At 42.6% G+C, this 17,192-nt stretch overlaps 1 protein-coding gene across 1 annotated transcript; it reads right to left on the bottom strand.

Moving 5' to 3' along the window:
• Nucleotides 1-9,812: 9,812 nt before the first annotated feature.
• On the bottom strand, nt 9,813-15,857 carry LOC139372700 (cholecystokinin-like). Its single transcript, XM_071112489.1, has 4 exons — nt 15,824-15,857; nt 14,658-14,778; nt 14,182-14,340; nt 9,813-10,218 (listed from the first exon to the last, which is right to left on the bottom strand). The coding sequence occupies exons 2-4, from the start codon at nt 14,776-14,778 to the stop codon at nt 10,082-10,084; spliced, it is 417 nt and encodes a 138-aa protein (XP_070968590.1). The 5' UTR covers nt 15,824-15,857; the 3' UTR covers nt 9,813-10,081.
• Nucleotides 15,858-17,192: the final 1,335 nt, after the last annotated feature.

Here is a 17,192-nt window from a genome sequence, read left to right as displayed (position 1 = left end):
GCAAATAAATTCATAAAAAATCCTACAATGTGATTTTCAGGATTTTTTCTCTCTCATTTTGTCTGTCATAGTTGAAGTGTAACTATGATGAAAATTACAGGCCTCTCTCATCTTCTTAAGTTGGAGAACATGCACAATTGGTGGCTGACTAAATACTTTTTGCCCCACTGTACATGTAGATATATTAAAGTGACTATGCATATATGATGAACAGAGAGTAGCAGTAGCGTAAAAGAAGGGTTGGCAGGTGGCGGGACACAATGCAGATAGCCCAGTTAGCCAATGTGCGGGAGCACTGGTTGGTCTGGCCGATTGAGGTAGTATGTACATGAATGTATAGTTAAAGTGACTATGCATATATGATAAACAGAGGGTAGAAGTAGCGTAAAAGAGGGGTTGGGGGGAGGAGGCACACAATGCAAATAGTCAGAGTAGCTATTTGATTACCTGTTCAGGAGTCTTATGGCTTGGGGGTAAAAATTATTGAGAAACCTTTTTGTCCTTGACTTGGCACTCCGGGTACCGCTTGTCAAATCAAATCAAATCAAATTTTATTTGTCACATACACATGGTTAGCAGATGTTAATGCGAGTGTAGCAAAATGCTTGTGTTTCTAGTTCCGACAATGCAGTAATAACAAGTAATCTAACTAACAATTCCAAAACGACTGTCTTGTACACAGTGTAAGGGGATAAAGAATATGTACATAAGGATATATGAATGAGTGATGGTACAGAGCAGCATAGGCAAGATACAGTAGATGGTATCGAGTACAGTATGTACAAATGAGATGAGTATGTAAACAAAGTGGCATAGTTTAAAGTGGCTAGTGATACATGTATTACATAAGGATACAGTCGATGATATAGAGTACAGTATATACGTATGCATATGAGATGAATAATGTAGGGTAAGTAACATTATATAAGGTAGCATTGTTTAAAGTGGCTAGTGATATATTTACATCATTTCCCATCAATTCCCATTATTAAAGTGGCTGGAGTTGAGTCAGTGTCAGTGTGTTGGCAGCAGCCACTCAGTGTTAGTGGTGGCTGTTTAACAGTCTGATGGCCTTGAGATAGAAGCTGTTTTTCAGTCTCTCGGTCCCAGCTTTGATGCACCTGTACTGACCTCGCCTTCTGGATGATAGCGGGGTGAACAGGCAGTGGCTCGGGTGGTTGATGTCCTTGATGATCTTTATGGCCTTCCTGTGACATCGGGTGGTGTAGGTGTCCTGGAGGGCAGGTAGTTTGCCCCCGGTGATGCGTTGTGCAGACCTCACTACCCTCTGGAGAGCCTTACGGTTGAGGGCGGTGCAGTTGCCATACCAGGCGGTGATACAGCCCGCCAGGATGCTCTCAATTGTGCATCTGTAGAAGTTTGTGAGTGCTTTTGGTGACAAGCCGAATTTCTTCAGCCTCCTGAGGTTGAAGAGGCGCTGCTGCGCCTTCTTCACGATGCTGTCTGTGTGAGTGGACCAATTCAGTTTGTCTGTGATGTGTATGCCGAGGAACTTAAAACTTGCTACCCTCTCCACTACTGTTCCATCGATGTGGATAGGGGGGTGTTCCCTCTGCTGTTTCCTGAAGTCCACAATCATCTCCTTAGTTTTGTTGACGTTGAGTGTGAGGTTATTTTCCTGACACCACACTCCGAGGCTGGGGTCTTTGACCATTTTTAGGGCCTTCCTCTGACATCGCCTGATGTAGAGATCCTGGATGGCAGGCAGCTTAGCCCCAGTGATGTACTGGGCCTTACGCAATACCCTCTGTGGTGCTTTGCGGTCAGAGGCCGAACAATTGCTCTCGATGTTGCAGCTGTAGAACCTTTTGAGAATCTCAGGACCCATGCCAAATATTTTTAGTCTCCTGAGGGGGAAAAGGCTTTGTCTTGCCCTCTTCACGTTTAGGCAATATGCATGCGCAAAATATAAAAACCGCTCAATGCAACGAATGAAGCTACTTCAAGCTAGGCAAAGCAGTGATGCCTATGCTGACCATGTCCGTTAACAGTGACTGGAGTCAGGAACGGCCACGCGTGTCAACGATTTGCATGGATGAAAAGGAAGGCATGAATACATAGGAATTTGTTCTTAACTGACATGCCTAGTTAAATAAAGGCAAAATAATGTATGTTCTGAATATGCTAAATGTACAATATGTTACACTAATGTTAGCTAACTCTAGTGGTTAGGGCTAATGTTAGGAGTTTGTCACTCCCTGGGCTGTTTCACCTGTCTTATGCTTGTCTCCACCCCCACCAGGTGTCTCCCATTATCCCCTGTGTATTTACTGCTGGGTTTTCTGTTTGCCTGTTGTCAAGTCGTACGAGCGTGTTTCACGTTTTTCCTGTTCTCAAGTTTTATTTTTCTAATGTTCCTGGTTCTGACCTTTCTGTCTGTCTGTCTGTCTGTCTGTCTGTCTGTCTGTCTGTCTGTCTGTCTGTCTGTCTGTCTGTCTGTCAATCCTGAGCCTGCCTACCTGCCGTCCTGTACCTGCCTGACTCTGACCTGGTTTATGAACCACTGCCTGCTCTCGACCTGCCTTTTCCTGTCCCCCTTTGTTATAATAAATATGGTGTGAATCGTACTATCCGCCTCCTGTGTCTGCATCTGGTTCTTATCCTGAATCGTGATAGTACAAACTTCCTCAGGGAGAAGGATGAAGTGTCCACTAGACAATGATCAGTGTGTTATGTTTCCTCTCCTAATGATTGAGGTGAGGATTGGGGAGGGTAAACTGATCCTAGATCTGTTGTTAGCAGCTCCTCAGGGAATTCTGTTTACACTCAGTCCTCACATCTCTTCGTAAAGACCTCATCACACCACCTGAATAATTCACTAGTTTTACCAACACACACACACACACACACTACACATGTTTTCCTTCAGTTAAATTATTTAATAAGTTAGCCTATGACTGAAAGAGATGTCAAACTGTCAAATCAGAAATTCTCTCTAAAACATCTCAAATTGTCTTTAAAACCTTTGATTAGATATAGATTGCTCTGCTATATGGGTTTGACAGCAGCAGTCAGAGCAATGTTTATGTGTGTATATATATACAGTGGGGAGAACAAGTATTTGATACACTACTGATTTTGCAGGTTTTCCTACTTACAAAGCATGTAGAGGTCTGTAATTTTTTATCATAGGTACACTTCAACTGTGAGAGACGGAATCTAAAACAAAAATCCAGAAAATCATATTGTATGATTTTTAAGTAATTAATTTGTTCTCCCCACTGTATGTATATGGGTATGTGTATGTATATGTGTATTTATATATATATATTTACCCCAAAAATATATGAGGGATTGGAAATGATGCAGATAATTACATTGATGGAAGCAATATTAAAGCTGATCCACCCCTTGAAAATAAAAAATTATATATATATATAACTGGGCACAGACAACAGTAAAAAGGGCAAGAAGGTAGAGACAACAATACATTACACAAAGCAGCTACAACTGTCAGTGTCCATGATTGTTTCTTTGAATGAAGAGATAAAACTGTCCAGTTTGAGTGTTTGTTGCAAGTCATTCCAGTCACTAGCTGCAGTGAACTGAAAAGACGAGCTACCCAAGGATGTGTGTGCTTTGGGGAGTGTATAAAATGACTGTATAAAATAAATAATTCAAATACTGAGCTATATTGCATGTATTTTATACTAACACAAATGCTCAGAGAAAGAGATTAAAATGTTTTGTGCCGAATAAATAACTGATTATGTCATTTTGGAGTCATTTTTATTGTAAATTCGAATAGGAGATGTTTCTAAAAACTTCTACGTTAATGTGGATGCTACCATAAGTACGGATAATCATGAATTAATCGTGAATAATGATGAAGGAGAAAGTTACAGAGGTTCAAAGATCATACAGCCAAGACATGCTACAATTACCATGTCTTGGAGTTATGAAATTTGACCCTCTGTAACTTTGTCACTGATAATTATTCCTGAGTGAGAAAGTTTGATTTTATACTGTCATTATTGCATATCTTTATCAAGCGTGCTAATCATTTCGGGCCCCACCAATACTGTACATACACAAAGAAATAAAACAACAGTAAAAAGACAGGCTATATACAGTAGCGAGGCTACATACAGACACCGGTTAGTCAGGCTGATTGAGGTAGTGTATACATGTAGATATGGTTAAAGTGACTATGCATATATGATGAACAGAGAGTAGCAGTAGCGTAAAAGAGGGGTTGGCGGGTGGTGGGTGGCGGGACACAATGCAGATAGCCCAGTTAGCCAATGTGCGGGAGCACTGGTTGGTCGGCCCAATTGAGGTAGTATGTACATGAATGTATAGTTAAAGTGACTATGCATATAAGAGAAAGAGAGTAGCAGCAGTGTAAAAAGAGGGGTGCAAATAATCTGGGTAGCTATTTGATTACCTGTTCAGGAGTCTTATGGCTTGGGGGTAAAAACTGTTGAGAAGCCTTTTTGTCCTAGACTTGGCACTCCGGTACCGCTTGCCATGCAGTAGTAGAGAGAACAGTCTATGACTGGGGTGGCTGGGGTCTTTGACAATTTGTAGGGCCTTCCTCTGACACCGCCTGGTGTAGAGGTCCTGGATGGCAGGCAGCTTAGCCCCAGTGATGTACTGGGCCGTACACACTACCCTCTGTAGTGCCTTGCGGTCAGAGACCGAGCAGTTGCCGTTCCAGGCAGTGATGCAACCAGTGCTCTCGATGTTGCAGCTGTAGAACCTTTTGAGGATCTCAGGACCCATGACAAATCTTTTTAGTTTCCTGAGGGGGAATAGGCTTTGTCGTGCCCTCTTCACGACTGTCTTGGTGTGTTTGGACCATTCTAGTTTGTTGTTGATGTGGACACCAAGGAACTTGAAGCTCTCAACCTGCTCCACTACAGCCCCGTCGATGAGAATGGGAGCGTGCTCGGTCCTCCTTTTCCTGTAGTCCACAATAATCTCCTTAGTCTTGGTTACGTTGAGGGATAGGTTGTTATTCTGGCACCACCCGGCCAGGTCTCTGACTTCCTCCCTATAGGCTGTCTCGTCGTTGTCGGTGATCAGGCCTACCATTGTCCTACCACCTACCACTGACACCACTGTGTCATCTGCAGACTTAATGATGGTGTTGGAGTCGTGCCTGGCCATGCAGTCGTGGGTGAACAGGGAGTACAGGAGGGGACTGGGCACGCACCCCTGGGGAGCTCCAGTGTTGAGGATCAGTGTGGCAGATGTGTTGCTACCTACCCTCACCACCTGGGGGCGGCCCGTCAGGAAGTCCAGGATTCATTCAGTTGCAGAGAGAGGTGTTTAGTCCCAGGATCCTTAGCTTAGTGATGAGCTTAGAGGGTACTATGGTGTTGAACGCTGAGCTGTAGTCAATGAATAGCATTCTCACATAGGTGTTCCTTTTGTTCAGGTGGGAAAGGGCAGTGTGGAGTGCAATAGAGATTGCGTCATATGTGGATCTGTTTGGGAGGTATGCAAATTGGAGTGGGTCTAGGGTTTCTGGGATAAGGGTGTTGATGTGAGCCATTGCCAACATTTCAAAGCACTTCATGGCTGCAGACGTGAGTGCTACGGGTCTGTAGTCATTTAGGCAGGTTGCCTTTGTGTTCTTGGGCACAGGGACTATGGTGGTCTGCTTGAAACACGTTGGTATTACAGACTTAATCAGGGACATGTTGAAAATGTCAGTGAAGACACCTGCCAGTTGGTCAGCACATGCCCGGAGCACACGTGCTTGTAATTCGTCTGGCCCCGCAGTCTTGTGTATGTTGACCTGTTTAAAGGTCTTACTCACGTCGGCTACAGAGAGCGTGATCACACAGTCGCCTGGAACAGCTGATGCTCTCATGCATGCCTCAGTGTGTGTTGCTTGCCTCGAAGCGAGCATAGGAGTGATTTAGCTCCTCTTGTAGGCTCGTGTCACTGGGCAGCTCGCGGCTGTGCTTCCCTTTGTAGTCTGTAATAGTTTGCAAGCTCTGCCACATAAGACGAGCGTCGGAGCCGGTGTAGTACAATTCAATCTTGGCCCTATATTGACGCTTTTCCTGTTTGATGGTTCGTCAAGACCTTGACTTTGGTTATTGAACTACAGTAAGTGAAGTGGATTAAAACGCTGTAACAGAATGACGGTAACAGAATGACATCATGGTTCCCTGAACTGTACTGTCAAGAAATGCATCATTATGCATGTCATTCTCTTCATGGTGATGTATCCTGAATAGCAACACAAAGGTAGAAATATGTCATATCCTCCTTTGCATGTTTGGGTATTATTCTACACACTGGCTATTATTGTAAGGAGCTCTGCTCCCAAACAAGTTAAGACATCACAGTACAGTACAATGTACCCGCCTGCCTGACCGACCATTCTGCCTGGCTTGACCACGAGCCTGTCTGCTACTCTGTACCACCTGGACTCTGATCTGGTTTTGACCTTTTTTCCTGTCCACGACCATTCTCTTGCCTACCCCTTTGGATTAATAAACCTTGTAAGACTCCAACTATCTGTCTCCTGTGTCTGCATCTGGGTCTCGCCTTGTGCCTTGATAGTAGAGTATAGTTCAGTAGAGTACAGTATAGCACAATACAGTACACAATACAGTAAGTAATACTGTATTTTGAAAATGAAAAGACACTAGGCTATATTTCTTAAACTTACAGAAGGCAAATCATTTTTGTGTTGCAAAGTGTTGCTGTTAGTTGTCAGGAGTTTTTACTTCAACATTGTGTTTGGATGTATTTCTAATACCTTTTAAGACTTTTGCTGCTAGCTGTTTTCTAAGACCCTTTTCCATCGCTTTGACCAAAAATCAAAGCCTTTGCCTGTTCCTAACTTTTTATGGAAAGTAGACATGCCTTAATAAAACATTCAAAAAACAGACTCTTAGCTTTAATTTGCAACCAAATGTAATGTTCTCTTATGAACTTCACGTTAATGCTCATAGGGCTCTTTACATGGAAATGCCCTTCTTTGAAATTCTCTCTTGGACATCTGAACCATTATCACTGAAGCATTTAATCTCACGCCATGTACCACCAATGTAGGCCTATTGCGGTGGTTCCCAAACTGTGGGTCGGGACCCACTTGTGGTTCGCAGAAGGTGTCCATGTGGGTTGTGGGATGACTTTAACCACATGTTTTAATATATACATTTTCAGGATAGAAAAACCCTTTCAGTGTAAACTTAAATGACTAAAACCAAATAAAAACTATGTAGAAAAGATAATGGAGCTATATATTTTTCAATAATAGCCTATAATCTTTGAACATTTACAATCAACAAAATTGCAGTTACACCATCAGGCCTCCATTGATTTTGTTATGTTTGAGCATAAGAACAAAGCATTAGCCATGTACAATCCATAGAATTGTATGAAATTATCTTTTAATCTGCAACATGGAAGGATGTATAGGATTGCAGGAGATTAGCTATGAAAGGGCAGAATGTTCTCTCCACTGCCTAGAAAATATTTTTTATTTATTCTTTGGTCTGTGTATGTTTTTCCACCTCTCAACCCTTATGATGGACTGCGACTCGAAATACACCTCAATTGGTGGGTCAGGAAGCAAAAAAGTTTGGGAACGTCTGGGCTATAATACCCATTGCTGAATATCTATTATAGCAGTGATGTGCTGTACTTCTGTCTATTCTTCTACTTGTCATGGACTACTCTCTGTCCTGAGGTGAATAAGTGAATATGTTCTTCACATTTCATCTCTGTCCATTTCTCTTCATTCCCTCAGCTCTGTCAATATTTACCAGATATGTACCGGTTCTCTGTCTCAGCTCTGTCAATATTTACCAGATATGTACCGGTTCTCTGTCTTAGCTCTGTCAATATTTACCAGATATGTACCGGTTCTCTGTCTCAGCTCTGTCAATATTTACCAGATATATACCGGTTCGCTGTCTCAGCTCTGTCAATATTTACCAGATATGTACCGGTTCGCTGTCTCAGCTCTGTCAATATTTACCAGATATTTACCGGTTCTCTGTCTCAGCTCTGTCAATATTTACCAGATATTTACCTGTTCTCTGTCTCAGCTCTGTCAATATTTACCAGATATGTACCGGTTCTCTGTCTCAGCTCTGTCAATATTTACCAGATATTTACCTGTTCTCTGTCTCAGCTCTGTCAATATTTACCAGATATGTACCTGTTATCTGTCTCAGCTCTGTCAATATTTACCAGATATGTACCGGTTCTCTGTCTCAGCTCTGTCAATATTTACCAGATATTTACCTGTTCTCTGTCTCAGCTCTGTCAATATTTACCAGATATGTACCGGTTCTCTGTCTCAGCTCTGTCAATATTTACCAGATATGTACCGGTTCTCTGTCTCAGCTCTGTCAATATTTACCAGATATGTACCGGTTCTCTGTCTCAGCTCTGTCAATATTTACCAGATATTTACCTGTTCGCTGTCTCAGCTCTGTCAGTATGTACCCGTTCTGTGTTTAGTGTGCTCAGGAGATAGTCTGGTGATTGTCTTATTGATGGTGGGATTGGGTTATTGATGATGTGATTTGGTTATTGATGATGGGATTGGGTTATTCTTTGTCACATCTCTGTCAAAATTGACCCCGTCTGTGTTTACTGTGCTCATGAGATTGTCTCTAGATTGTCTTATTGATGATGTGATTGGGTTATTGATGATGTGATTTGGTTATTAATTGGTTTATTTATTAGGAAATGAATGAGCAGTATCTGTTTACACTGCAGTCATTACTTTATCTCCACCAGTTAGAACACCAGCGTTCCAGTCACTTTACAGTCTATCTCCAACAGTCTTTATCTCCACCAGTTAGAACACCAGCGTTCCAGTCACTTTACAGTCTATCTCCAACAGTCTTTATCTCCACCAGTTAGACCACCAGCGTTCCAGTCACTTTACAGTCTATCTCCAACCGCCTTTATCTCAGCAGGTAGAGAGAAACAGAACAGACAGAACACAAACCAAGCAGAACATAAAATAAAGGCTATTTATGATTTGAGTATTTTCCAGATTCCTGTGTTTTCTCATCTCGGATTCATGGTATGATATTCCCATCAAGTAACAGAACACTTCACTGTGGTCTGTCCTAAGATACTGTATCTCCAAACACTCTTTCATTTTCAGTTTAGTATGTAGGCCAACATTCCGATCGGGCACAAACAGGTTAACCTAATCTTTCATGTTATTTAAACATTTTGTCAACTTAAGCAATTTATATAAAAACCAGATTGAATTGGTAACACATCAAGATCTACATTTCCCTATATAATTTCAACTTCAATTTCAGTGACTGGGCTTGATGTTTGGTAAATCTGCCATTCAATGATGTTGGTCAACAACACACAGTAAATATGAATCGCAACGTGATGTTGAAGTCTATTCCCTGTCGTTTGTTGTTGCACACCAGTTATGTCAGGCAGTACTGTTGTTCACAAATGACATGTTTTTAAGTGAAGGGGGCACAGCTGCAGCATCTGCTAGTTTTCATCCTTTTAATCAAAGTCTGATTCAGTCCTGGGAAACCAGGTGTGTGCACTCTGACCAATCGTTGCACTTTAAAAATCAGTAAATTATATTAATTGGTTAATTGAGAGAACTGAAAAGCAGCAGGACTGGAGTCCTAGAAAAGTGAGCTCTGTGTTCTACCAGCTTTATGTATTATAATGAGCCACTGCTCACTGTTTATATTTCTAGTTTAACGTCTTAAGGTGATACCATGAGGGTATTATGTTATTTGTGTGAGTTGTTATCTGTGCATGCATGCTTATGTGGGTGTGAGCACGTGTCTTTTGGAACTCATTTGTTGAGATACTGTTCATTCTTAACTTTTATTGATCCAAGTTAATCTCATGACATCATATATATTTTTCCATTAACACCTGACCTTTTTCCATTCCATTCAATTCCCTCCAAAACCATAAACAGACAGAACACCAGGAAAGAAAACCAGAACTTTAAAGATTTCCTGAAAAATGTGGCATATGTATATATTGCATCATGTAGTGTTTACAAACAAATACAGAATAAATATACTCTTATCGGGGGACATTGACTGAGTTTGTTGTTTTCTTGTAGAGAGTGACTACTTTTTTACAAGGAGTACTCGTACTCTTCTGCACTGCGGCGGCCGAAGTCCATCCACCCATTGTAGTCTCGGTCTTTTATCCGGTGGTTAGCACTGAGACCGCTAGCTCTGCTGTTCACTGTTGAGTTCTTACGGAGAGAACCTAGAGGGAGGGAGGGACAGAGGAAGCAGAGAGAGAGAGCTATAACACCTGTCTATCTTCTACTGGCGTGAGTCTTTGTGGGGGGTTGAACAATTTGGCTACCCCACACGCATGCAGAGACATACTGTATCAACAGAAGCTCTGTGGGAATGTAATTTATTAGCTAATGAATTATCCAGATTGAGAGTAGGTGACATACGACATAGCTAACACTGGAGATATCTTTCTGTGATTTTTGGACTGGCGTGTGAACTATGGTAATATCAATGGTGTTCGTGTCACTGGGGAGCTTTTAACACTCCTCCCACGCCACCCACATATATATACACACACACCCACACACACACACACACACACGCACACACACACACACACACACACGCGCGTGCACGCGCACGCACACGCACACACACACACACACACACACACACACGCGCGCGTGCACGCGCACGCACACGCACACGCACACGCACACGCACACACACACACACACACACACACAGACAGACAGACACACACATTCACTGTAGGAGGTGTAAATGTCAAGCATGTTACAGAGAGTCTTTCACATGCTTCCTGTGAGCCAAGACACTTCACAGGTCTCAGAATGATCTCTCACTCTCTCTCTGTGTGTGTGTGTGTGTGTGTGTGTGTGTGTGTGTGTGTGTGTGTGTGTGTGTGTGTGTGTGTGTGTGTGTGTGTCAGAGGCCAGTGTTCTAAGCCCAACCCTCCGTCTGATTATAGAATTAATAATAGTCTTTACTAACAGGGTTCAGAGCTGCAATATCATGCCCCTCTTGTTCCATCTCTCTTTCTCCCTCTCTCTTTTTTTCTGGCTTGTTCTATTCCCTCTATCTCTTGTGGCATAATAACAGACTAGCTGTGTAGGTTGTGATTTCATGGTACAAACTGTGAACATTAACTTTTGAAACAATAAAGTTAGAATTGTTGGCTTGTTGCTTTAAAGGACCAGTGCAGTCAAAAAACTAGATTTTCCCGTGTTTTATATATATTTCCACACAATGAGGTTGGAAAAATATTGTGAAAATGATTATAATGCCCTTTCAGTGTAAGGGCTGTTTGAAAAGGTTTCAGCTTGTTTTGGTGGTATGGACTTTTGGCCTTCAATGGTGACACATTGCCTGGCTACCCAGACTCCTTGCTCCGGCCAAATGCAACGCCACGTCCACGGACTTTAGTTTCTTCTACACTGTAAGTATGGATCTGAGTACGTCCTGACCCTTCACCGAATGCGAGCACATTTGGGGCCGTGTAAATGGTCCAGAAACCAATGGGTTGGACCAGAATCAGAACACACGTAGAAGATTCATTGTTGGCTTTGATACTCTGATTGGTTGAAGACAATCCGATCGATGATGACTTTGTTTTGTACAATGCCTCTCTTCACCACAAACAACTTCATTGGTGGCAGCCTCAGACTAAAGTATGTAGCGAATGACAGAGCAGCGGAACAATTTAGTGTGAGTCGTCAGGCTAGGTGACATCACCATGTGGTAAATTAGTTAATGGATCAATAAGAAAGTGTTCCAAACCTCTCTGCCAATAACAGCTAATTATCTGTTTTCCCTTCCCTACTCAGACCAATCCAAACATTCCTAGCAAAATTCTTGCTTGAGAAATGTCCCTTTGCAAAGAAGCTATTTTTTAAAATGATTTTTAACCATTTAATTAAAGACAATAACAGTAAGGTACTTAATTGTTACCCATAAATAAATGGCTGCATTGGACCTTTAAAAACGTCTTCAGGATCGGTAGGTCCCCTGCGGGACGTTGAGCTAACGTAGGCTAATGCGATTAGCATGAGGTTGTAAGTAACAAGAACATTTCCCAGGACATAGACATATCTGATATTGGCAAAAAGCTTAAATTCTTGTTAATCTAACTGCACTGTCCAATTTAAAGTAGTGATTACAGTGAAACAATACCATGCTATTGTTTGAGGAGAGTGCACAGTTTTGAACTTCAAAAGTTATTAATAAACAAATCAGGCACATTTGGACAGTATTGATACAAAATTTGGAACAGAAATGCAATGGTTCATTGGATCAGTCTAAAACTTTGCACATACACTGCTGCCATGTAGTGGCCAAAATCTATATTGCACCTGGGCTGGAATAATTCATTATGGCCTTTCTCTTGCATTTCAAAGATGATGGTACAAAACTTCTTTTTTTTTAAACGGTTGTTTTTTTCTTTGTATTATCTTTTACCAGATCTAATGTGTTATATTCTCCTACATTCCTTTCACATTTCCACAAACTTCAAAGTGTTTCCTTTCAAATGGTACCAATAATATGTATATCCTTGCTTCAGGGCCTGAGCTACAGGCAGTTAGATTTGGGTATGTCATTTTAGGCGAAAATTGAAAAAAAACGGGGCAGATCCTTAACAAATTTTTAACCAATGAGTTTAACACGTGAACTCAGCAATTATATATTTCTCTCAGACGGAAGTAGTGAATTCAGATTGTTTTGTGAACTTTATCAAAAACAGTTGTTGAAGTGGGCACTTACATTTTCAACTGCTTGAGTATAACAACACCTCTTACAGAATACGTCTAATACTAACTCATTAGATAGACTGTCTTCAGTAGCCCAATGGTGCTATCTGTCCACATGTCTTCACCATGCTGTTCTCTGTCTGTTATCTTCTGAATGGAGGTGTGTGTGTGTGTGTCTGTGTATGTGTGTGCGTGTGTATAACATCACTCAGACAGAATATCTCAAGCTCAGACAGAATATCTCTACAGCTGTTGTCAGCAGTATAAAAGCCCTGACTGAGATCTTCTCTGATCCTGTCACAGAACAAGTGTCTTTATAGATCCTGTCACTGACAAAGCAGAGACAAGGAGATGGAACGAAAGCCAAAGACCGGAAAGATATACACACTCACAAACTTACATGTACAAACCACCAAAGCTTTTCTAAACCACCAGCCATTTAGACCAAACAACACTCTCACTGTAATAGAGGTCAGAGTGAAAGAGAGAGGGAGAGGTCCTAAATGGACTTTAAAAATTACTTGAAGAGAACAATGTGAGCTTTATTCATCTTCTCTCTTCTCTCTCTCCCTCATACCTTTCTCTCATTCTCTTTCGTCCCTCTCTCCCTCATACCTTTCTCTCATTCTGTCTCTTCCCTCTCTCCCTCATACCTTTCTCTCATTCTCTCTCTTCCCTCTCTCCCTCATACCTTTCTCTCATTCTCTCTCTTCCCTCTCTCCCTCATACCTTTCTCTCATTCTCTCTCTTCTCTCTCTCCCTCATACCTTTCTCTCATTCTCTTTCTTCCCTCTCTCCCTCATACCTTTCTCTCATTCTCTCTCTTCCCTCTCTCCCTCATACCTTTCTCTCATTCTCTCTCTTCTCTTTCTCCCTCATACCTTTCTCTCATTCTCTCTCTTCTCTCTCTCCCTAATACCTTTCTCTCATTTTCTTTCTTCCCTCTCTCCCTCATACCTTTCTCTCATTCTCTTTCTTCCCTCTCTCCCTCATACCTTTCTCTCATTCTATCTCTTCTCTCTCTCCCTAATACCTTTCTCTCATTCTCTTTCTTCCCTCTCTCCCTCATACCTTTCTCTCATTCTCTTTCTTCCCTCTCTCCCTCATGCCTTTCTCTCATTCTCTTTCTTCCCTCTCTCCCTCATACCTTTCTCTCATTCTCTTTCTTCCCTCTCTCCCTCATACCTTTCTCTCATTCTCTCTCTTCTCTCTCCCTCATCTCTCTCTTTCCACTCACCCTCAAGCCTCTCTCTCCTGCATGTCTCTCTCTTTCTTTTTCTCTCTCAATCTCTCTCTCTGTCTCTTACACGCACACACGCACGCACGCACGCACACACACACACACACACACACACAATACACTCACTCACTCACTCACTCACTCACTCACTCACTCACTCACTCACTCACTCACTCACTCACTCACTCACTCACTCACTCACCCTTCCGTGAAGAGATGAGTCTAGCCAACAATTCACTGAGGTTGGCTCTGGAGTCTCCGTCTTCTTCTGCCGTATATGGGACGGTATTGTCCAAAGGGGCGGAGCGTGTCTGTCTGAGGCGTGGCTTGGAGAGGAAGTGGGCGTAGGCTTCAAGACGTGCTATCAAAGGGAGTACGAAACACCTTGTTAGCTTTTGTCTACTGTCTTGGGTTGGTTGGTGCAATTCAATGACATAGGTAAAAATATTATGATAATAATTGATTGATTATAATCTGTTATTGCTAGTGCGTCTTTCTAGAGCCCAAGGATTGTCGTAAAAAGCATAAACATTCATCATATCATCAGGACACCAGTTTGAACAAAACGTATCCATCAGTTCCATTGTACCAGGAAAGATAAATCAAGCTCAGCTAAAGCATTTGAACGTATTAGATTGAAATGTATTTGACACCCAGGTGTGATCTCCCTGTTCTTACCTTCAGAGGAAGGGGGCATGGCAGGGTCGCCCTCTTGGAGGGGGGGAGAGGACTGGGGTCGTCCCAAACAGCTAGTGGACAGGACCACCAACAGAACACACACACACAACCCCGCCGTCATCTGGGGAAGAGGGGTAGAGGGGAAGAGGGGTAGAGGGGAAGAGGGGTAGAGGGGTAGAGGGGAAGAGGGGTAGAGGGGTAGAGGGGAAGAGGGGAAGAGGGGAAGAGGGGTAGAGGGGAAGAGGGGAAGAGGGGTAGAGGGGTAGAGGGGAAGAGGGGTAGAGGGGAAGAGGGGAAGAGGGGAAGAGGGGTAAAGGGGAAGAGGGGAAGAGGGGTAGAGGGGAAGAGGGGTAGCGGTGAGAGGAGTGGGAGGAGAGGAATGTGACATAAAGGTGTGAATGGTTAAACTACTTCTTTTGTCTGTCGGTGAAAAGCAAGACACCCCTTCACTCATTTACTGGAAGTCTTGACTTGTTCATCCCAAAGAGGCATTAGTGATGTGATGAGGTTACTGAAATGGTCTGGAGAGACTTAGGAAAACCTTTTCCTTCTCTTTCACTCCTGATCTGTTTCTTCCCTCCCCTCAGAGATCTCTTCACTCATTAAATCAGAAAATAACTGAATGACTGAACTTCTTGTCCAGATTATTAGTCCAAATAAAATATGCTACAATAGAATATAAGAGAATATAATAGGACGTAGACTAAAGTGATCGCTAAAAGATAAAATGACACAAATGTGTGGCACAGTAATTGTCAATCTGAATGACTGATAAATGTTGACAGTCTGTAAAGTGGTCTATGGGAGACCAGTGAGGTCACTGTCAGCTGTTCCCATCACTAAACCTACACTTCAGCTGCAACACTTCAACCGATCATTTACATACACTTCACCATATCACTCATTACACACACAGCAGTCCACGCTACATCATTTATCTACTTGATCAAACACAACCTAACAAGAAAATATAGCAATTGGATTAATGAAAAAATAATTCAGTTAAAATATTGTTCTCCAGAGATCTTGTACTTATTCCTGACTCAAGAACAACTACATCCAATTTGGTAATTAATTTGTTCTCAATTAACTGAATAAAGGTAGAGAAATATAGAAAATCACTCACAGAGCGAGAGAGAAAAGGAAGGAAGAAGTGCTGTTCTTACCTTGAGGAAAGAGAGTCCTTGTGTTGGAGGAGTGTTTGAGAGAGGGATGAAGGGACTTCTCCGCTCAGAGAGAGAGGCACCCCTTATATACACCCCAGCTCTCCACCCAGTCTGTGTGTGTGTGTGTGTGTGTGTGTGTGTGTGTGTGTGTGTGTGTGTGTGTGTGTGTGTGTGCTTAGTTTTGTGTCAGCTTTTACCTCAATGATGAGTCAGTGTGTGTGTCAGTGGGTTTTCTCAGCGTGTGAGAGCTTGGTTATGCCCATTAGGTCCTCTAGGGGGCATTACCTACAGCGGGGCAAAAAAGTATTTAGTCAGCCACCAATTGTGCAAGTTCTCCCACTTAAAAAGATGGGAGAGGCCTTTAATTTGCATCATAGGTACACTTCAACCATGACAGACAAAATGAGAAAAAAAATCCCTAAATTTATTTGCAAATTGTGGTGGAAAATAAGAATTTGGTCACCTACAAACAAGCAAGATTTCTGGCTCTCACAGACCTGTAACTTCTTCTTTAAGAGGCTCCTCTGTCCTCCACTCGTTACCTGTATTAATGGCACCTGTTTGAACTTGTTATCAGTATAAAATACACATTTTCTATAGGATTGAGGTCTGGGCATTGTGATGGCCACTCCAATACCTTGACTTTGTTGTCCTAAAACCATTATGACACAACTTTGGAAGTATGCTTGGGGTCATTGTCCATTTGGAAGACCCATTTGCGACCAAGCTTTAACTTCCTGACTGATGTCTTGAGATGTTGCTTCAATATATCCACATCATTTTCTTGCCTCGTGATGCCATCTATTTTGTGAAGTGCACCAGTCCCTCCTGCAGCAAGCACCCCCACAACATGATGCTGCCACCCCTGTGCTTCACAGTGGGATGGTGTTCTTCGGCTTGCAAGCCTCCCCCTTTGTCCTCCAAACATAACAATGGTCATTATGGCCAAATAGTTCTATTTTTGTTTCATCAGACCAGAGTACATTTCTCCTAAATGTACGATCTTTGTCCCCATGTGCAGTTGCTAACCGTCCCCATGTGCAGTTGCAAACCGTCCCCATGTGCAGTTACAAACCATCCCCATGTGCAGTTACAAACCGTCCCCATGTGCAGTTACAAACCGTCCCCATGTGCAGTTACAAACCGTCCCCATGTGCAGTTACAAACCGTCCCCATGTGCAGTTGCAAACCGTCCCCATGTGCAGTTACGAACCGTCCCCATGTGCAGTTGCAAACCGTCCCCATGTGCAGTTACAAACCGTCCCCATGTGCAGTTACAAACCGTCCCCATGTGCAGTTACAAACCGTCCCCATGTGCAGTTGCGAACCGTCCCCATGTGCAGTTACAAACCGTCCCCATGTGCAGTTA

This window comes from Oncorhynchus clarkii, chromosome 18 (assembly GCF_045791955.1).
Source record: "Oncorhynchus clarkii lewisi isolate Uvic-CL-2024 chromosome 18, UVic_Ocla_1.0, whole genome shotgun sequence".
NCBI classification, from domain to species: domain Eukaryota; kingdom Metazoa; phylum Chordata; class Actinopteri; order Salmoniformes; family Salmonidae; genus Oncorhynchus; species Oncorhynchus clarkii.
The sequence above is the reverse complement of the archived record's forward strand: the minus strand, read 5'-3'. Positions and strand labels throughout refer to the sequence as shown.

Bases quoted from the DNA above. Each gene is read 5' to 3' on its own strand.
- LOC139372700 (XM_071112489.1), bottom strand. From the start codon at position 14,778: ATGACGGCGGGGTTGTGTGTGTGTGTTCTGTTGGTGGTCCTGTCCACT. The intron at 14,341-14,657 runs GTAAGAACAGGG...TCCCTTTGATAG, and splicing joins CATGCCCCCTTCCTCTGAAG to CACGTCTTGAAGCCTACGCC. The intron at 10,219-14,181 runs GTGAGTGAGTGA...CCCTCCCTCTAG, and splicing joins ACTCATCTCTTCACGGAAGG to GTTCTCTCCGTAAGAACTCA.